The sequence below is a fragment of the Hyperoodon ampullatus genome (assembly GCF_949752795.1).
Source record: "Hyperoodon ampullatus genome assembly, chromosome: 13".
Lineage (NCBI taxonomy): Eukaryota > Metazoa > Chordata > Mammalia > Artiodactyla > Ziphiidae > Hyperoodon > Hyperoodon ampullatus.
Genome location: NC_136926.1, coordinates 18,371,337 through 18,393,039, shown reverse-complemented (window position 1 = coordinate 18,393,039; position 21,703 = coordinate 18,371,337). Strand labels below are relative to the sequence as shown.

Below are 21,703 nucleotides of genomic sequence, written 5' to 3'. Positions count from 1 at the left end.
GGCATCTCACTGTTGTGGCCTCTCCCATTGTGAAGCACAGGCTCCAGACGTGCAGACTCAGCGGCCATGGCTCACGGGCCCAGCCGCTCCGCGGCATGTGGGATCTTCCCGGACCAGGGCACGAACCCGTGTCCCCTGCATCGGCAGGCGGACTTTCAACCACTGCGCCACCAGGGAAGCCCGTGATGCGAATTTGATCACTACATTAAGGTGGTGACAGATCTTTCCACTGTAGAAATATTTTCCATCAGCGTTGTTTTAAACATTCCTTGGTGACTAAATGTAATTCAGTGAATCCCCTGGATATTCTAATGCACAGCTGTGGTGAGAACTTCTGGTCTAGTGTGATAGAAATACACTGTCTATCTGTGTCCACAGCCTATGGTACTTCATTCTGCTTTCAGAACTAGTTTGGCAAAGACTTTTTGCACCTTCCTGCCTTCCATCCCGAGAACTGCGAAATGAATGAACATCCTCCCTTACAGAAATAGTTCAGACCATTTCTATGAGCAATCCTAGGATGTAGTGTTGTACAAAGTGGCTTCCAGAATTTAACTTACCAGCACTAATTTTTTTGCAACCAGCACTAGGGTGTGGGATGCTCAGGATGTAGTGTACCTCTCAGTGTTTGATGTCGCTAGCACCTTTTTGCCCCAAGATTTTTGGATTTTTCTCTTCTCTCTGGGCCTGGCTTGAATGGAGGTCACTTGGCAGAGTACAAAGCAGGGACATCATTTAAGAAAGAGAGCCAGCTCTTATAAAGTGAATATTGTAAAATGAAGACCAGCGTGTCATAGTAAATCATGGAGTAAAAGATGACTTGATGGAAATTTATTTTGAAAAATGCAGCTAAATCAGGAAGATAAAAGAATCTCATTTTATACTTAACAAACTTTGTACTAATTCTTAGAACAAAGAATAAATCAAATTTGATTTTTTTTCTTTTTGAGGACCTCATTTTTCCAACAGAGCTGTATGGGAGCATCACCTTTGGCTTTTCGTAGCATGATCAGAGGATCAATTTGTTACACTCTTTGAGGACTTCATCCATTAAGGATGGATTTCATCCATTTAAGAGGACTCCATTTATGTAGGGCTTCTCCTAACCATTCGATTATCAAATCACTCTCTTTGGGAATGTATCATGCCTTTATCCTTGCCGATTTTTTCTGGCCCGATTAATTTGGCAAGATCCTCATGCCACAGTGGCTTTGGAAATGGCTCAAGCAATTCACCAGTATTATTTTGATCGATTTCCTATTCTCCTGTAACTTTGGCAAACTTTGTGACTGCTTTGTAGTATATTTGCACTGCTTCCAAACCTCTAGGTGTCCTCTGAGGACTGACTTAGACTAGCCCTGCCCTTGGAGAGGCAAGGGCAGGTGTTGCTAGTTGTGTGGGATATCTGGGAGGTTGCAGATTTAACACTGGCCAGTTCACTGGTGAATATTTTCATGGTATGACACCTTTGTTTTCCCCACGCAACAAGGAACTCTTTTAAGGTAACAAATCTTCAGATAATCAGGAAACTAGGAATACTCTGCACTACAAAAGCAAAAACAAAAACAACAGCGACAACAACAAACCCTCATCTAGAAGGTTTTCTCTTTAAATTGTGATATTGGTAGTCTGTTACTTGTTTAAAAGACAGCCTCTAGAGTTAATGGGGAAAGTCTTATTGCACTTCCTGTAGAATCTGTGCTTCTCTAGCTGCCAAACTTTTATTTCCTTGAGTGAAGGAAATCCTGCAGTGAAGTTTCTGATGTTGGTTGCTAAGTGTGTCAAGATTGTTTTCTGAATTTAAACACTGTCATTTTCCTGTATGTTTCAGCAGATATCTATTGAGACAAGTGTTTCCAATTTATTCAGAAAAATGACAAGAAAACCTATCTATTTTTAAAAACACACTAAAGATATACCGCTAATATGTAACTTTGAAAGTTTTCCCAGACAGATTTTTAAACAAGATTACAAATAAATTTGAAAAAAGCAGCAGTTGGCAAATCATCAGGTGCTAAACAGTTAGAATAAAATCCATTTTTTTCACAGCTCAGAACATTATAGAACTAGCTTTTTCGTGCTTGTAGAGAAAATCATTTTGATTAGGAGTAGGTGTTTATAAACCTAATTGTCCTTATAAAAATGCTGTTAAGCGACCCAATTCTGTGTCAACAGGGCCACTGTGCCAAAGAGTCGTCTATTAATGACAAGAATGACTGGAAAACTGTTTCCAATGCCTTTTCTGTCATCGATTTTACTGAAGATGATCTTGAGGTATGAGCCCCCCGAGGGCTGAGATGCCAGTAGTCAGGTCTGGGATTGTGGAAACCATCCTGGTTTCTTGGTGATTACACAGTAGGGTTGCCAGATTCAGCAGATAAAAACATAGGACACTTAGGTACATTTGAATTTCAGATAAACACTGACTAATTTTTTAGTAGAAGTATGTCCCGACATTGCATGGGACAAACTTCATACTAAAAATTAGTCATTGCTCATAAATACACTACCATGTGTAAAATGGATAGCTCGTGGGAACCTGCTGCATAGCACAGGGAGCTCAGCTCGGTGCTCTGTAACGACCTAGATGGGTGGGATGGGTAGGGGGGAGGTTCAAGAGGGAGGGGATATATGTATACATATAGCTGGTTCACTTCATTGTACAGCAGAAACTAACACAATATTGTAAAGCAATTTTACTCCAATAGAAAAAAGAAAAAAAATTAGTCATTGCTTACTTGAAATTCAAATGTTAAGTGGGCATTCTGCATTTTATGCAGCAGCCCTGAATTTTCCCAGTGTTGGGTGCTAGCAGGTGGTCATGTTTCCTCTTCCCCTTAAACCCAATCTCAAATATTTAATCCCTTAGAATGCTAGGAATATCATTTATTTATGCTTCTATATTGGAACAAACTGGATCAAATTGTAGGATTTATAAACAGTTTGTTTTTACATCTTTTTGTCCTTGTTTTCTGGGTGGGGGGGTGGATTGTTAAACTATTGATCTTTCAAGGACCAGGATATAATTTTAAAATATATATATATATATGTATGTACATATACACATATGTGTATATATACACACACACACATATATATATACACACATATATCTGGGATCGTGACATTTGAACATTAGATGGGTGGGGAGGCACAGGGTGATATCAAAATAGCAGTGTCTTGTGCTGGAGATGAGTGAGGCATCATCCTGCCCTCCTCAGAGGCTCTTTCCCGGCTTCCCTTAATATCTGGGGAAGGAGGAAACTCCATTCATTCTGTGAGCTCCAGGCTGGAGTTCAGGGGCGGGGAGTTCTCCCTCGGGTATCTCCTCCGGTGATATTTATCAATTAGACGGCCACCGTCTTCTCTCCCTGCCCTCCTCACCACTTCCCACATTCCTAGAATCTCTTTGGAATTATTGCCAGTGTCCTACACCTGGGGAACATCTGTTTTGAAGAGAACCAGCAAGGCTGTGCCTCCATACCAGTCACCCACGAGATCAAATGGATTGCCAAGGTGATGGTCCAATTTGGGAGAGCCCCGGTGCGGGGGCAGCAGACACTCTCAGAGATGGAGAGGCGGGGGAGGGGAGCGAGGCAGCCGGATGCCCATGTCCCACATGGCTCACATCGTGTTCTCCCAGCTGACACTGGTTAGGAGGTTTAATAGAGCCAGGTGGTAGATGAGGGAGTGGGAAAAAGCCAGCTGGTTGAAAGACCAAATATGATCTGTTTTGCCTTAAAGCACAATTAGTAGGGCAGGTACACCTGGACCTGGAAACGCTTTATTAGTGAGTAAAGTTGGGTTACTGAATGGCATTTTGATTTCCATTTATTCAGCTCCTAGGGGTCCACCCATGGGTCCTTCTGGAAGCTCTCACCCATAGAAAGATTGAAGCCAAAACGGAGGAGGTAAAGATGGCTCTAGGTGGAAATGTACCCGCCCTTCCCACCACTGCTGCCAGCAGGATGGTGGCCCTAGGGGAGGCCAGACGCCTGAATCCTGCCCGCCAGGTCCTGTGTGGTCCAGCTTCTGTCAGCATCTCCTGCCTTAACTTCCCCATCCCCCAACCTCCCACCATCACAAGCTCTCTGTGCCTCACACTCGCCCTGCCTTCCCTCCACAGAGACTTTGCATATGCTGTTCCCTCTGCTGGAATACTTTTCCCTGTGCTTCTTGTAGTTAACCCAGCCTTATCCTTCAGTTCCCAGGGATCATTTCTTCAGAGTCCTTTCCCTGCTCATCCCACCCCTACCCTAAAGCACCATATGTATCTCCTTATAGCACTTGTCACTCTCAGCTTGAGAGCAACATGATGCTTCTTTGTGTGACTTGTTGAATGTCCCCCTGCCAAATGTGAGCCCACAAAGGCTGGAACTGTTTGTCTTAGTCATGGCTATATATCAGCACAGTGCCTGGCACTCAAGAAATAGCATGAACAGCACAGGCGGGAGGGGCATCTTTCCCCAGCAAGTATCCTTCCCTAGTCATCTTTAAAGCCTAGGTTGAACACTCAGGAGGGCTTTTAATTCTTTTAACCTGTGTAAAGATGTACCTGTTCTTCTTCTCAGGTCATATGCCCATTGACGCTAGAACTCTCTGCCTACGCTAGAGATGCAATGGCAAAGGCCGTTTACGGACGAACATTTACTTGGCTGGTCAACAAAATCAATTCCTCCTTAGTGAACAAGGTTGGTCCACACACATTGGGTAATGTGCTCACTAACACGGTAATGTTTTATAACCAACATCTTTACTCTAAAGAATTTGTGAGAATTGACTGTACGCTCCTGGTGGGCAGGGATGGTGTCTTTTCACGTCTACATTTCCAGTGTCTAGCACACAGTAGGCTCACAAAAATGCATGCTGAATGATCTTGGCTGTGTGTCCCCAAGTGTGGGACACACAGCATTTCAGGTATGCCAGGTGGCTTTAAGTATACCCAGAAGCTTTTCCTTTTAACAGTATATTTTAATGTGTATAAGAAAAAACAGGCTGACTCCTTCGAATTTACCCTATGGGCATGTTTCCTGTTTAAGTGGAGTTATTTAAATTAAAAAGGGAGTTTACTCAAAAGATGGAAATTAAGGAAATGATATGAGGGCAACGGGGGTACAGAGATGTGGTGGGACTCACGGAGGAAGCATGCAAAGGACAGATTTGGATACATGGACTCAGTACATCATATACAATGTTAAATTGTGTCCCTTAATAAAAAAAAAAAAAAAGGCATGCTCTCTCTAAATAGCCATCCTTGCGGGACAATACTTGGTCCTCTGTTGAAAATGATATCCAAAGTATCTGCCTTCCCTCCTGGATAAACATCTCCTTCCTGCTGTTTATAGTTTCCTTCTTTCCTTCCCTCCCTCCCTCCCTTCCTTGTTTTCTCTCTTTTTTTTTTTTTTTTCTCTTCCTCTTTCTCTATCTCTTACTTCTTTTTTTTTTTTTTTTTTTGGATTGAATGTGGGATTGGGAGGCTGAAGAGGGCTGAAGCAAGGAAGTAAACCAGAAGATGAAGGTTTCACTGCTCCGGTGATGGATAAGGAAGCTGGGATGGGATCTGGGGAGGCTGCAGGCAGGAAGAGGCAGGCTGGGAAAATTATTTCTTCCCTAAGGTTCTTCTGTGAGCCATTGCTGGAGAGAGAAGGCATGAGATTTATAGCCAAGTCCGAGATTCTGGGACAGCTACCAGGGTTTGAGGGTCACAAAGTAAACAACCTTAACAATTAATGGTGTGTGTTACTTTGACTAGGATTTCACTGGGAAAACTGTGATTGGATTGCTGGATATCTATGGGTTTGAAGTCTTTGACAAGAATGGGTGAGTTCGTTGTTACCCACTGGTTCTTTGTTTTTCTTTAAGGTCTGAGTCTGGTTTACGGCATCTCTGATGTTATTGGAATTCATTTTCCTATTTCTAGAAATTCTCCAGATTTGCATAGCCCCTACCTAATAGACTTTTCTAGAACTGGAATAACTATAAAAAATGCAAATGTCTTTTAGCTTGACTCTTCTGATCTATTTAGTAAATGATTTGTTTAATAAAGGGCTTTGGTTTTTCTGTATGGAAAAGCATCCTTAAAAATAAGTAAAAGCAATTTTTTAAAACTTGGTCTACTCACGTAGCTTTCGTTACTTAAATCTTTTGCACCTCTAGTTTTGAACAGTTCTGTATAAATTACTGCAATGAGAAACTCCAGCAACTATTAATTGAGAGAACCCTAAAGGCGGAACAGGCAGAATATGAACTGGAAGGCATAGAGGTAACTGTTTCGATGTTTCCTCCTCATTTGATTTCTTAACCGAGCAAAAGACATTTACTTGAGAAATATTATTTCATTGGAGATCTTTCCGGATTAGTACTAAGGATTATTTTCCACTCCTTCTCTGCTCATTCTGTGGGAAGTTATTTTGATATTCAGCAAGTACTCTTCGTGAAATGTTAGAGATAAAAATCAGATTTGGGAAAAACAGTTGGAAAATCAATTTAAAAGAATTATATTTGGGGCTTCCCTGGTGGTGCAGTGGTTGAGGGTCCGCCTGCCGATGCAGGGGACAGGGGTTCGTGCCCCGGTCCGGGAAGATCCCACATGCCGTGGAGCGGCTGGGCCCGTGAGCCATGGCCGCTGAGCCTGCACGTCCGGAGCCTGTGCTCTGCAGCGGGAGAGGCCACAACAGTGAGAGGCACGCGTACCGCAAAAAAAAAAGAATTATATTTGATGTTCATCTTAATCCTTCTTGGAGAATATTTTTCCTCTTTGTCATTTTAGTGGGAGCCAATTCACTATTTCAACAACAAGATCATCTGTGACTTGGTAGAAGAGAGACACAAAGGAATCATTTCCATTCTGGTGAGAAAATTAACATTGACTTGGGGCCCATTCAATGGTATTTACAATACCCCGGAAGATCTTTTCCCCAGGCTTACAAAGGGTTAAGAGTGAAATCCACTGGATTATTGAAGGATGCAAGTTGAACTTTTTTGCTGAATTTTTGCTCCAGGCTTTAGGCTGAGCTTCCTCCTCTTGTTCAGATTCACAGACCTAAATTATAGCCCATCAGGAGATCACAAGGAAAGACCTTTTATAATGAAAGCATGCATGTCTCTCTTCGATAGACATGGCAGGATGAGCCAGGGAACTGGGGACCTGGTTTAGGCACTTGGGGGAAGGGCTGCTTTCACGCTTAGCACTGAGCAGGGAGCCAGAAGATTTAAAGGAAGGCTTTATAAAGAATATCCACGGATCCTGAGCTGAGGCTCTGTGAGGTGGGCCTGTGACCTTGTTTCAAACTATTGTGACTTCTGGGAACACCAGGGTCCTCGAATCCACAGTTGTTCCACTTCAAACATCAATGTCTCTAACAAATTCTGAAGGCCAGTGAGAAATGACTTCCCTGCCTTGCCTTCCATTCAGGATCATCTGTACTACGGTTTGCCTCCCTGTTAATGAGAATTACTGGTCCCCTTCCTCCACCTGCCTCCCCGACAACTAACTGCTGTGTGAACCCACGATTCTGAAGCACAGCAGGGACATTGATGGGTGGTGACTGTAGTCGCCAGGAACATAGGCACCACCTCGATTCAAATCCCAGCCCTGCTGCTTATTAGCTGTGTAAGCTTAGGTAGGTGTCTTAACCTCTCTGAGCTCCAATTTCATCATCTTTCAGTGGGTCCAATGATAACAGCACTTACCTCAGAGAGGAGCTGTAAGGACAAATTAAGCGAAATAATACATGCAGAGGGCTTAGAACTATACCTGGTGTATGGCAAGCATTCAGACTCTATCCGTTCAACAAATACCTATTGAATGCTTACTTTGTGCCAGGATTCTGCCTTGTGCTTTGGGACATGGCAGTGGACAAAACAGGTCAAAACAGCTGCACTCAGAGGCTTTAAATTCTAGCATGGAGAGACTAACAACAAACAGGTGAATGGGCAAAATGCACAGATTGTGCAATGGAGAAAAAAGCAGGAAAGATTAGATGTGCTGGGGAGGGAGGTTCAATTTTAGATAAGATGGTCTAGGAAGGATTCTCTGAGAAGGTGACATCTGAGCAAAGACCTGAAGGTGGGGACAAGCTGCGTGGACGTCCAGGAAGCACAAACTGATGTAAGCCAGTACAAGTACGTTCAATGTGCCTGCAGATTGCTAGACTAGTATTTTAAAATACCTTAGTAATAAGTACTTGTTTCTATTTGGTTTGCCATAGGTGGAATCAGAAAGCATAGAAATGTTGCATTGTAAGAATTGTTTCACCAACATGAACCCAGCTTTTTTGTTGTTTTAATAAAAGCTATAGGGTTGATTCGTTTTTTTTTTTGTTTGTTTTGTTTTTTTTTGCGGTACGCGGGCCTCTCACTGTTGTGGCCTCTCCCATTGCGGAGCACAGGCTCCGGACGCGCAGGCTCAGCGGCCATGGCTCATGGGGCCCAGCCGCTCCACGGCATGTGGGATCTTCCCGGACCGGGGCACGAACCCGTGTCCCCTGCATCGGCAGGCGGACTCTGAACCACAGCGCCACCAGGGAAGCCCGATTCATTTTTTTAAGATGGTCAATTAAATGTTGTCACTGTTGAGGACCCAAAACAGGAAATAGACATAGCTTGTGAAATAGGAAAGGTTAGACTCAACTAGTTTTACGGCTTGCTTTCCCTGAGGGCTTTGCTCCTAGTAAAAGAGGGTATGTTCTTGGCCAGCTGGTTACGAGTGGTTAAGAGACAATGAAGTTGAGGGTTTCAGCTGGTTTTGAAAGCTGTGAAGTGTCCCTGGGAAGACTTTGGACATAGGCGTCAGACAGGTGGGAGAGTTGAGTTTTCATGGAAATTTCTAGTCTCTCTGGTTCCAAGGTTCTCTGATCAGATTTAAGAAGCTGAGCACATGGGCTTCCCTGATGGCACAGTGGTTGAGAGTCCGCCTGCTGATGCAGGGGACACGGGTTCGTGCCCCAGTCTGGGAAGATCCCACGTGCCGCGGAGCGGCTGGGCTCATGAGCCATGGCCGCCACTGAGCCTGCGTGTCCGGAGCCTGTGCTCCGCAACGGGAGAGGCCACAACAGTGAGAGGCCTGCGCACCGCAAAAAAAAAAAAAAAAAAGAAGCTGAGCACATGTGATGGTTTACCCTCCCACCCCAGAAATGTTCACCCAAACTTGTGTGAGATGATATATTTCAATCCACTACATTTTGCCCTAGCTGGTGGGAGCATTTAAACTTGGAATTGATGGAGGGTGGTGCCATGAACAGAGACTTCTCTTTCTGTTTTGTAGGATGAAGAATGTATTCGTCCTGGTCCTGCTACAGACTTGAGTTTCCTGGAGAGATTGGAAGAGAAAGTGGGCAAGCACGCACACTTCCAAACGTAGGTGTCTCATTGCGAGGCTGTTGCATGGGGGAAGGTCATGTAGAGTTGACCTTTGAACAACACGAGTTTTAACTGCATGGGTCCACTTATACATGGGTTTTTTTTTTCAATAGTAAATAGTTACAGTACTATGTGATCCCATCCCCTGTTGCTTGAATCCATGAATACGGAAGGCCAGCTATGAGTTATACACAAATTTTTGACTGCGTGGAGGTCGGTGCCCCTAAACCCCATGTTGTTCAAGGGTCAACTGTATCTCCATTATCTTGGATGTATGGACAGTGCTCTCCAAGAGTACAGATACTTCTTCATTCCTAGAAATATCACGATGATACGCCAACTGCTCACCTTTTGTTGGTAGGGGTCAAGCTCATGTGAATTCCAAGTAGAATTTTTTTTTTAAGATTTTGTGTCTTTATTCATCATCATTTCATTTTGGACATGTCCACATGCATGAAATGTCTCTTCTTAATTCAGGTATAAAATTCATGCAGTGGTGTATGTAGATCTGAATTGTACAACCAGATGAATTATGATATTTGTGTGTACCCACATCACCATCCCACAGATGAAGACATAGAGCATTTACAGCACCCCAGAAAATCAACTAGAAATTTAACATAGTCTTTGAGACAAGGAGGAGAGAATTTAAGGGCATGTGCTCTGGAGTTGTAGGGAGCTGGTTATGAATCCCAGTTCAGCCACTTATTAGACACGTGACTTTGGGCAAGCAATACTCCTGAGTTTGAGTTTCCCCTTCTACAAGATGGGATAATTAATATACCTACCATATAGCATTGTAAATGACTACATAAATCACCTAGTGTAATTTCTGGCCATAGCAAAGATTCAGTAAATTGTAGTGGCTTCATCAAACCCCTTATAGACTATTGAAAGGCTAAATAAGTGGAACTGGATAAGTATATGAATCAAGAATGGGAAAATAGGTTGTAACATCTTCACAAATGGGATAATATATGGCCATGAGAATGAACAATCTATAATACATGCAGTGATGTAGGTAAATCACAAAAGTGTATAATCAAGAGAAATCAGACACAAAAGAGTACATACTATATGGTTCCATTTCTATGAAATATCAAACCAGGTAAAAACAACCTCTTCTGTTAGCTGTCAGTTTGTACCTGGAGAGGGCTCAAGGTTGGGGGTTCTCAGGGACTAGTAATGTTCTGTCTCTTGATCTGATGCGAGTCACACAGAAGAATTCAGTTTGCAAAAATTCACTGAGCTGTGCACTTGGGATACGTGTGTACATAATATATATGTATATACATTTCAAAAAATTTATAAAAAATTATGAATCACCAGGATCTGAAAAACAATGTTTCATCAGTATTTTAGTCTCTCAGCATCATAAAAATGTAAAGTAGTAAAACTGACTTTTAGGCATCACCTAGAAAAATGGAAGTTATTTCATTGTACAAATAAATGTGTTTCTGTGACTCATGTATTTTTTTTTCCATTCCTCGGTGCTTATGAGAAGGAAGGATCTAATTTTAGAGAGACCTTGGTCTGTAGCCAGAAGAAATAGGAGGCAAGGTTTCCTGGGAGCTGCCCTTTGTGGTTAGGTTTCAGTGCTGGCCTTCAGCTGATTGTCACAATCCTGAACAACTCTTTTGCTTTATATGTTGGTGCATTTTGTTGCAGTGAAGTAGAAAGTTTCAGTTCGTGTCTATTTCTGTCTTGCTGCAGCCGGAAGCTGGCAGGTCCAAAGGGCAGAAAGAGGATTGGCTGGATGGAGTTTCGGCTCTTCCACTATGCGGGAGAGGTCACATACTGCACCAAGGGTGAGTGTCTGTGGGGCACAGGTTACAGGTCACAGCCATGCAGGTGCCCCCGAGTCCACTGAAAAACTGCTGCACATCTGTCTCAAGTGTTCCCTAGCCCCGCGTGCAAACATGCCATTTAAAAAGTATTTTAAAAGTTTTTACTTTTATATATAACCACTTTATTGTGATAATTCACATAGCATCTATTTCACCCATTTAAAGTGTGCAGTTCAACGGTTTTTAGTATATTCACTCTGCAATTGTGTAATTATCGCCACATTCTGTTTTAGAACATTTCCCCATCACCCCAAGAAGAGCCCCTTTACTCATTAGCAGTCACACCCCATTTTCCCCCAGCCCACCTCCCCCAGCCCTAGGCAACAAACCAGTCTACTTTCTATCTCTGTAGATTTGCCTATTCTGGACATTTCATAGAAATGGAATCACACAACATGTGGACTTCTGTGTCTGGCTTCTTTCACTTATATAATGTATAATGTTTTCAGGGTTCATCCACGTTGTCATTCCTGTTTAATTGCCAGATAATATTCCATTGCATGGTTACACCACATTTTGTTTATCCCTTCATCAGTTGATGGGCATTTGGGTTGTTTCCTCTTTTTCGCTATTATAAATAATGCTGTTGTGAACATTTTTTCAAAGCATTTTTCAAACACTTTCTTTTGTCACTTCTACTTTAGGTTCTAGATAATTTTTACTTCTAAATAAGTTTATTTTGCTAAAAAATCTTTAAAAAGTAAAATACTGTATATTATGGTTTTTCCCTTAAGTACAGAGTGGTATAAAAAAGAAAAAACGTTTTAAATAGGACAAATCTCTCTATGTATATAACATTGATTTTTGTTTAAAGAATAAAGTAATACACATGCAAGGCTAGAAATTTCTGACAGTACAGAAAAGTACAAAAGGAAAACTAAAAACCCCTTTTATTCTTAGTCTCTCCCTGAGGTAAATACAAGAACCAACTGGAAAATACAAATGTCTTATGCATATACTTACACACGTGGGGACGTGCATGTGTGCACACACACACACACACATCTAAATAACACATATTGTTATTTTGTGTTATCTCTTTTGCATTTTTCATTTAATGGATATTGGCAATCATTTGGACTCCAACTAATATTCATTGAGCTCTCACTATGGGCCAGGCACTGTCCCAAATGCTTTACCTCTGTTGCTCATTTAGACCTTACAGAACCCACCCTGTGAGGTGGGTAGCCTTATTAGCCCCCTTTTAATCTATGAGACACTGAACTCAGAGACGTTAAATAACTTGACCAAGGTCACACACCCAGGCCTCTTGCTCCAGACCTGCATTTGCTCTCCATAGCAACAGACAGATTCCTCTGCATTTCTTCTGAAAAGCTACAGGTACTCCCTGTGGGGCTGTGTCCTTTCATCTGTTTGATGGCCTCTCGTTGTTCCCAGCTTTGTCTCTTGTAAACACTGGTGTGTTTGACATTTTTGTCTATTCCACTTAGCCAATTTGTGCACATTATATACCTAGGATAAATTCCCAGAAGTAGCATTGCTAAGTTAAAGATTCTATCAGAAGTTCCTTTTGACCACTTCTGGGCGTATATCCAAAAGAACTGAAAGCAGGAACGCGAACAGATATTTGTACAGCCATGTGCATAGGAGCATTATTCACAATAGCCTAAAGGTGGAAGGAACTCAAGTGTCCATCGATGGATGAACGGATAAACAAAATGTATTCTATCCTTTCAATGGAACATTATTCAGGCTTAAAAAGGTAAGAAATGATGGCACCTGCTACAACATGGATGAACCTTGAAAACATTATGCTAAGTGAAATAAGCCAAACATGAAAGGACAAATCCATTCCACTTACGTGAGGTACGTAGTCAAATTCATAAAGACAGAAAGTAAAGTAGGGGTTATCAGGGGCTTCAGGGAGGAGGAATGGGGAATTAGTGTTTAACCAGTACAAATTTTCAGTTGGGGAAAAAGAAGTGTTCTGGATATGGATGGATGGTTGCACAACAATATGAATTCGCTTAACGCCACTGAACTATACACTTAAAGATAGTTTAAATGGTAAATTTTATGTTATGTATGTTTTACTGCAATAAAAATGTTAGTTTTCCATCTACCATGTTCTACTGAAGTAGCCCTGTGGAATGGCCCCTGGGGTGGGACAGAGGTCACTAAATGGTAACTGTGGCTGAGCTCCCCACTGATAGTTAGAATCAACTGGCCAGCCACTGGGGAGGTGATATGCCAGATCCAGTTGAGTAATCCTAGCCTGATGTGTGAAGGAGACACTAGCTATCCTGTCCAGGTTGCAGATTTGTGGGCAAAATTTAAAATTGTTGTTTTAAGCCACTGTATGTGGGTTAATAGCAGTGGGTTACATAGCAGTTGATAACTAGAAAACTACCTGAAGATTCAAATTTTTTTTGCTTGTTTCCCTAGAAGTTAAAGAGCTTTGGCCCTTAAATTTGGTTCTCTGATCCATTTCAAGTTAGTTTTTTATAAATGTTGTGAGGTAAGGGCTGAAGATCATTCTTTTTCATATACATAACAAGTTGTTCCATTATCGTTTTTGAAAAACCTATCCATTCTTTCCTACCCACCCCCAATAAATTAACTTGGCACTATTGATAAAAACCAACTGACCAAAAAAAAAAAAAAATGTTAGTTTTGATAAGTCCAAATTGTCCTCTAAAAAGGTTGTATCTTAGACATTGCTGATGCATGTTTTTTTTCCTGATGCATGTCATCTTTAGCTGGTTTTGACTTTATAATGCCATCTAGTTACTAATTTGTTTGTTTGTTTGTTTGCTTTTTTGGCGGTACGCGGGCCTCTCACTGTTGTGGCCTCTCCCGTTGTGGAGCACAGGCTCCGGACGCGCAGGCTCAGCGGCCACGGCTCACGGGCCCAGCCGCTCCACGGCATGTGCGATCCTCCCAGACCGGGGCACGAACCTGTGTCCCCTGCATTGGCAGGTGGACTCCCAACCACTGCGCCACCAGGGAAGCCCCCTCTAGTTACTAATGTAATTACTAACTGGCTAGGTTTTAAGTGAGCATTGATAAGCCAAGTTTTAAAATTCGAAATAATGTGTCTTCCTTTGATGCCATTGGGTACCACTAGTCCAAGTGCTTGAGCTTGATTTTTGTCAGTGGTGGGGTGATTTTCTCATCCATCTACATAGTCTCACCTGGCCGCCCTTGGAAATCAGCTCCCTTCCATTGTTTCAATGTCATTCATTGTATGTGTAGTTCTTTACTAGGGCACGTGTACAATACTCAGTGTAAAGACTCTACATTCATGTGATAGCTCATCGGGGTTTAGCATGTAGCATGTGAGCTATAGGTCAGTTCTGAGGACTTGGTTCTTGACCAAGGATGGAGTTATCCCCCCAGGGACATCTAGCAGTGTCTAGAGATCTGGCATCTAGTGGGTAGAGGCCAGGGCTGCTGCTAAACATCCACAATACACATGACAGCCCCCAAAACAAAGAATGATCCAGCCCCAAATGTCAGTATTGCCAAGGCTGAGAAACTCTAATCCTAAAAGATTATTTTAGAATTTCCCTTTACAATCAGTTGGGACGGAATTGTATTTTTAGTCAAAAACATTGATTCAGGGATTTCTTATTCAATGTTTTACAGGATTCTTGGAAAAAAACAATGATCTCCTCTACAGACATCTGAAAGAAGTAAGTCTGAAACTTAAGTACATGTATTTCTGATGGTTATGAGATATCACCTGTGATACTGACTTTGGGGTAGATTTGGCCTTCTGGATTTTTCTCTTCCATACATTATATTAGAACTCCAGCATGTCATGGCCGGAACAGACATTTAAGATCATCTGTATGAACACTTGACTCAACAAACCCATTCATATGTGTGTGGTGTCCCTCCTGTGTGCCAGGCATGGTACTAGCTCTGGGGTCTCACTGGTGAACAAGACAGTCCTCGTTCTCATGGGGCTTATCATCGGGGGCTGGGGGCAGGATGGGGAGGGAGGGAGGAGTGGCTGAGAATAAATATATACACAGTTAAGTTATCCATCAGTGAGAAGTGCTATGAAGAAAATAAGGAACTATGATTGAGAGGGACATGTTTTTGTTTTTTGCGATACGCGGGCCTCCTACCGCTGCGGCCTCCCCCGCCGCGGAGCACAGGCTCCGGACGCGTAGGCCCAGCGGCGATGGCCCACGGGCCCAGCCGCTCCGCGGCATGCGGGATCCTCCCGGACCGGGGCACGAACCCGCGTCCCCTGCATCGGCAGGTGGACTCCCAGCCACTGCGCCACCAGGAAAGCCCCTGAGAGGGACATTTTAAATTTAGTTTAAGTGGTCAGAGAAAACACCCTCGTTGAGGTGACTTTGAACTGAAACCTGAATGAGAAGGATCTTGGCCTTGGAAAGATCAGGGGCTACTCCATGTAGAGGGACCAGCATGTGCAAAGGCCCCAAGGCCCAGGTGAGCTCAGCATGTGTTCAGTGAGGGGCAGTGTTAGAGGGGGCTGAGAGCTCAGCAGGATGAGGTCCCCAGGGAGGAGTAGAGATCTTGTCTTGGAACAGTGGGAATACACTGGGGTGACACAATCCAAGGATGAAGAAACTGAGACCCAGAGAGATCATGACTTGTTCAAGATCATATCTCAAGGTGGGGCTGGAACCAGGTTATGCCCCTGGGGCTACCAATGAAATTCCATCTCTTTTCATATGCCTCACTGATCAGAGAAACCTTGGGGTTTTTTAAGCCTTTATTTTGTATTAAAATAGTTAACTGTTTTTTAAAAATTGGATCGTATTTAATGAGCTTGGTTTATAAAAAGCTTAAATAAACCTAGAGAGACATTTTCAGAGAGAACATGCAAATGGTTCATCTCAGGAGTGTTTTCTGCCTTTCCCTATTTTTCTCCACCACTTTAGGACCACTTGTCCCAACCTCTGGGATTCAGGATGGATAAGCGATTCCTAACTTTGGATGTTTGCTCCAGGCGGTGCTCTCTGGGTCTGAGTCTCAGCCTGACCCTGTCCCAGCTCGGGGGTCTCATGGCAGATTTCCCCATTGGTGAAGTGGGTCTGTTGATGCCTTCCGCTTGGAGTGGAAGGTCCTGTTGGACAAATGGGAGACAGTATTCCCCTTGTGGCTTTCCCCTCTGTGGGCATTGCCCAGCCCCTTCACAAACCCATCCATGGAGGGTGCTTCCCACAGGAAGAATCTCTAAATCTCCCACTTTTTCCACCAGGGCTGAAGTTCCTTGTACTTTCTGAGATGGGTGCTTTCTAATTTTTAAAATTTCCTATCTGCAAATTACTCTCTCATGCCACTGTGAGTTTAAAATTGGGGTGAGTTTTAAAAAATTCTTTTCTAAATTTTACTGTGGCAAAATACACATAATATGAAATTTACTATGTCAATCATTTTAAAGTGCACAGTTCAGTTGTGTTAAGTACATTCCCATTGTTGTGCAATCCACCTCCAGAACTCTTTTCATCTTGCAAAACTGGAACTCTGTACCCATTAACCACTAACTCCCTTATTCCCCCTCCCCTCCAGCCCTTGGCAACCACTATTCTACCTTCTATATGAATTTGGCTACTCTAGGTACTTATATAAGTGAAATGACACAGTATTTGTCTTTTGTATCTGGCTTGTTTCACTTAGCATCATGTTGTCAAGCTTCATCCATGTTGTTGCATGTGTCAGAATTTCCTTCCTTTTTAAGGCTGAATCATCCTCCATCCTATGGCTATAAGGAAAAAAAATTTGTGTGTGTGTCAAATTAAAATTTTTGAAAAGATATGCACAGAAGGAAAAATCAGACATACCAAAGCTGATGTCCTTGGACCCATGTCACCAAGTCCCTCTCCTGAGAGCCAGTTTATTGTGTATCCTCCCAGGGATGGTACAGACCACGACGTGTGTATGTGTGTATGTGTGTGTGTGTGTGTGTATGTGTGTGTCTCCCCTTTTTCTTTTCTCTTCATACACACTATGCATGTGGTCCTGCATCTTGCTATTTTTCACTTAACACCACATCTTGGAGATCATTCTTAAAAAGCTGGTTTGTTCTGTAGCAGCCTAGCTGGACTGGAAATAATTATTGCTTCATCATGTCCAAGGAAAAATAATCAGATGGCCTCACCAAGTAGACAGAGCACTGGATATAGTACAGATCTTCCTCAACTTACATGGGTTACATCTTGATAAACCCATCATATATTGAAAATATCATCAGCTGAAGATGCATTGACTACACCTAACTACTGAACATCATAGCTTAGCCTAGCCCATCTTAAAGGTGCTCAGAATGGTTACATTAGCCTACAGTTGGGCCAAATCACCTAATACAAAGCCTATTCTATAATAACTTATTGAATATCTCATGTTATTGATTGAATACTGTACTGAAAGTGAAAAACAGAATGATTTTGAGTATATTGGTGGTTCACCCTCGTGATCTCATGGCTGACTGGGAGCCGTGGCTTGCTGGGCTGCACAGCATCACGAGAGTGTTGTAAGCCCGGGAAAAGATCAAAAACCAAAATTCAAAGTATGGTTTCTATTGAATGTTCATCACTTTCACACCACTGTAAAGTCAAACCATCGTAAGTCGGGGACGGTCGGTATTTGAACATTTTCTTCTACATATGATTGTGTTGTTTTTTTTAAATTAATTAAATTTTTTTGGCTGTGTTGCGTCTTCATTGTGGTGCATGGGCTTCTCTTGTTGCAGAGCACGGGCTCTAAGTGTGCATGCTTCAGTAGTCGTGGCACGCGGACTCAGTAGTTGTGGCTCACGGGCTCTAGAGCGCAGGCTCAGTAGCTGTGGCTCACGGGCTTAGTTGCTCCGCGGCATGTGGGATATTCCCGGACCAGGGCTCAAACCCGTGTCCCCTACATTGGCAGGCGGATTCGTAATCACTGCGCCACCAGGGAAGTCCCTATGATTGTGGGTTTTTTGTTTTTTGTTTTTTTGTTTTTTTGCGGTACGCGGGCCTCTCACTGTTGTGGCCTTTCCCATTGCGGAGCCCAGGCTCCTGACGCGCAGGCTCAGTGGCATGGCTCATGGGCCCAGCCGCTCCGCAGCATGTGGGATCTTCCTGGACCGGGGCACGAACCTGTGTCCCCTGCATTGGCAGGCGGACTCTCAACCACTGCACCACCAGGGAAGCCCCTATGATTGTGTTTTTTCCCCTCTTCTTCTTTAAGTGCTCCCAAGGCAGATGGCTCTGGTCCATTGTACACACTTACGTGAACTTTCCTGAAGACCCCTTACTGATTTCTGAAGCAGCAAATGTGGTACTCATTTCTCTTTACCTACAGGTGCTGTGCAGGTCCAAAAACAGAATCCTGAAGGAATGCTTCCGGGTGGCCGAGTTAGAAAACCGGAGAAGGCCACCAACAGTGAGTGGCAGGGGGAAATGCCTGTGCAAAATTGGAAAGGTAGCAAAAATCACCCAGAGGGTGCAAGTACTTTAGTTACCTATGCTTTTTAAGCTATCCTCTCCTTTTTTTGGAAGTATTACTCTCTAAATGTTCTACTAAATATATATTTTCCAAGGTTAGAACCAGTGTGTTCATTTGCAGACATTCATTGAGCACCTACTGTGTGTCAGGCACTGTGCTGGGCACAGGGGTATCTACCAATAACGGAACAGACAGTGTTCCTGCCCTCGTAGGGTTTACAGTCTAGTGGGAGATAGTATAGGAAGATACAGTAAGTCCCCTACACACAGACCTTCAAGTTGCGAACTTTCAAAGCTGTAGACGTGCATGCCAACAACGTCAGGCATGAGTGAAATTGCAGCTTGCCCTCCATCTCCCATTGCTGATGATCCTTCAGCTCTACCATCTCCCACCTCATCTCCCTCCTCCAGTCAGTAACTTTTCTTGCCTGTTCACTCAATGCCAGCCCCTGTATGCTAGCTGTTGTACTATACTACTGTACTTTTCAAGGTGCTATACTGTAAGATTAAAAATGTTTTCTTATTTTTTGTGTTTGTTTTTAATTCACTGTTTGTGTGAAAAGTATTATAAACCTATTACAGTACAGTACTACATAGCCGATTGTGTTAGGTCAGTACCTAGGCTAACTTTGTTGGACTTATGAACAAATTGGACTTAATGTGCTCTCAGAATGGAATTTGTTCATATGTAGGGGACTTACTGTATCATCAAATAAAGAAAGAAATTACAATAGTGCGAGTGTCATAAAGGAAGCTTGGTAACAAGGAAACAGGAAGGTGGTGGAGGGTGACTGGCTCAGCGGCAATGCTGGCTCCTACGAGGTGCTCACTTTGTATTCTCCAAGTGAGGGAAGCATCCTGGAAAGATGCTTGTCCAGCCTCCACTTGACCAGACTGAGCTTGGGCTTCTCAGGCCAGGACATTCAAAGCCTTCTCTTAATGGACAAAACAATTTGTGACAGGTAACAAGCAGAACAGTCTGTCGAGCATTTGGGTCTAAAGGGCCAGTCTTGTGATTTAACCAGTCTTCTCTGTATAAATGGGGAGCAACAGCGTCTGTTTAGCTCATTCTCTCTCTCCCTGCAGGTGGGGACTCAGTTTAAAAACAGTCTGAGCAGCCTTCTGGAAATTCTCATCTCTAAGGAACCTTCGTACATCCGTTGCATCAAGCCCAACGAGAGTAAAGAACCCAGTGAGTTGTGAATTGTTCAGGACACTGAGCTCAGGGAAATGAGGCTGGGCGGAAAACCAAGATGACAGTGGGCAAAGTCCTAAAAACCACCACAGGCTTGCTGCTTGTTCTCTGTATTAAATGATAGAAGGCAAATGAATAAGGAGGAGGGTTCCTTTCATGGTCCTGTGTGAGCTTTGCTCAGAGCGTGGCCAGTTTCAGGACTAACACAGCTGAGCCAAGCAGACCTCAGAGGTGAGGGGAAGCAACCCTGCTTCTCTCCAGCCAGTGAAGAATCTTCCAAAATGGTCTATGACTTGGGTATTTTCTAAGCTTGTGCCATGGTCTCATAACAAAGCTGTACAGTCAAAGGCTTATAGAATCCAGGCAGGAAGAGCGAAACAGACCAGCTGTAAAGCAATAGGGAACAGAGGGGACTGTGGCCAGCTGGAGAGAGCACACCCTGTCTAAAGGGGCAGTCCTCCTTCCTTAGGGCCATTTGTTGCCATGTGGGGCTCTAGGCCCAGAATCTCATGGATTTTCAGGAGAAACCAGAAATTCAGACTTTCCTGTAAAATTCCCCCATTAAGAGAAACACAATTAGGACCTAACAAAACATGCCTCGTGGCCAGACACAGCCCACGAATCGTCAGCTTGCAGCCTCTGGTCTGCCTTGGTTGAAACAGAGCCACAGGGTCCTTCACCGTCACTCTTCCTTCTGTGTTTCCAAAGGCAAGTTCGATGACTTCCTCATAAGGCATCAGGTCAAGTACCTGGGGCTGATGGAGCACCTGCGGGTGAGACGGGCCGGCTTTGCGTACCGACGGAAATACGAGCATTTCTTGCAAAGGTAAAGTTTGTTTTGTTGATCTGAAGCCAGTAAAGTGTGTGGCGATGAATAAAAGGCCATCCCCCAGGGAACTCCATTTGCTTCTTAACTGCTGTAGCGGTGACAGTGATGAACACTGACATTTCAGAGAATAGGAAGCTGACTTAGTTTGCCACCTTCTCTTCATTTCGCTAAGCCCCTAACTTCTTGGAATCTAGGAAGTACAAGACGCGATACACAGACTTGCCCCCAGGGGGCAGACGTGGGACATGCACCCTTGGGGTCTGTACTTGGCTGGGGAAGACCCTTCCCATGGCGACCATGGGTGCTGGTTTTAGCGCGGTCAGTCTGGGAGCAATCCCCTTGGCCTCGTGGGCTGTCCAGAGACACAGGTGTAGTGGTGATAACATGGGCGTTGGAGCCACAGATTCTTGGGTGGGAATCCCCATGCTTTCTCTTCCAACTGAGACCTAATTCCTCATGTGTAACACGGGGATTAAATTGCTCTCGAGGAGTTTGGAAGGATTTAATCATACATCCACCACCACTATTACTGTGGCCCAAATTGCTTGTGCATGCAGTTGGGCTGCATGTCATTTGTGCTACCAAGAAAACAACACATTGTTACACTTGCAAGAGAAGCATAATCAAATGGTTCTTTTTGTGGGTCAGCATGGTTGAATATCAGTAATTTCATATTTTAACTTAATATTAGACTTCTTTTTTATTTAAAAAATTTTTTTAAGTTGAAGTATAGTTGATTGACAATGTTGTGCCAGTCTCTGCTGTATAGAAAAGTGACTCAGCTATACACATATATACATTCTTTTTTTAATATTCTTTTTCACTATGGTTTATCCCAGGAGATTGGATCTAGTTCCCTGTGCTCTACAGTAGGACCTTGTTGTTTATCCATTCTAAATGTCATAGTTTGCATCTATTAACCCTGAACTCCCAGTCCATCCCTTTCCCTCCTCTTCTTGCCCTTGGCAACCACAAGTCTGATCTCTATGTCTGTGAGTCTATTTCTGTTTTGTAGATAGGTTCATTTGTGAATATTAGGCTTCTT

General features: G+C 43.3%; 1 protein-coding gene across 1 annotated transcript in view; it reads left to right on the top strand.

Moving 5' to 3' along the window:
- The window catches only part of MYO1H (myosin IH), a gene marked incomplete at both ends in the record, with an annotated part of 45,029 nt that overhangs the window by 9,039 nt on the left and 14,287 nt on the right, over nt 1–21,703 (top strand). Inside the window, 13 exons of the mRNA XM_079717415.1 lie at nt 2,176–2,274; nt 3,403–3,516; nt 3,840–3,911; nt 4,572–4,691; nt 5,753–5,820; nt 6,157–6,262; nt 6,770–6,850; nt 9,266–9,357; nt 11,074–11,168; nt 14,817–14,863; nt 18,492–18,572; nt 19,721–19,826; nt 20,538–20,655. Coding sequence (XP_079573541.1) covers nt 2,176–2,274; nt 3,403–3,516; nt 3,840–3,911; nt 4,572–4,691; nt 5,753–5,820; nt 6,157–6,262; nt 6,770–6,850; nt 9,266–9,357; nt 11,074–11,168; nt 14,817–14,863; nt 18,492–18,572; nt 19,721–19,826; nt 20,538–20,655 — 1,199 coding nt within the window. The remainder of the gene's footprint in view (nt 1–2,175; nt 2,275–3,402; nt 3,517–3,839; nt 3,912–4,571; nt 4,692–5,752; nt 5,821–6,156; nt 6,263–6,769; nt 6,851–9,265; nt 9,358–11,073; nt 11,169–14,816; nt 14,864–18,491; nt 18,573–19,720; nt 19,827–20,537; nt 20,656–21,703) is intronic.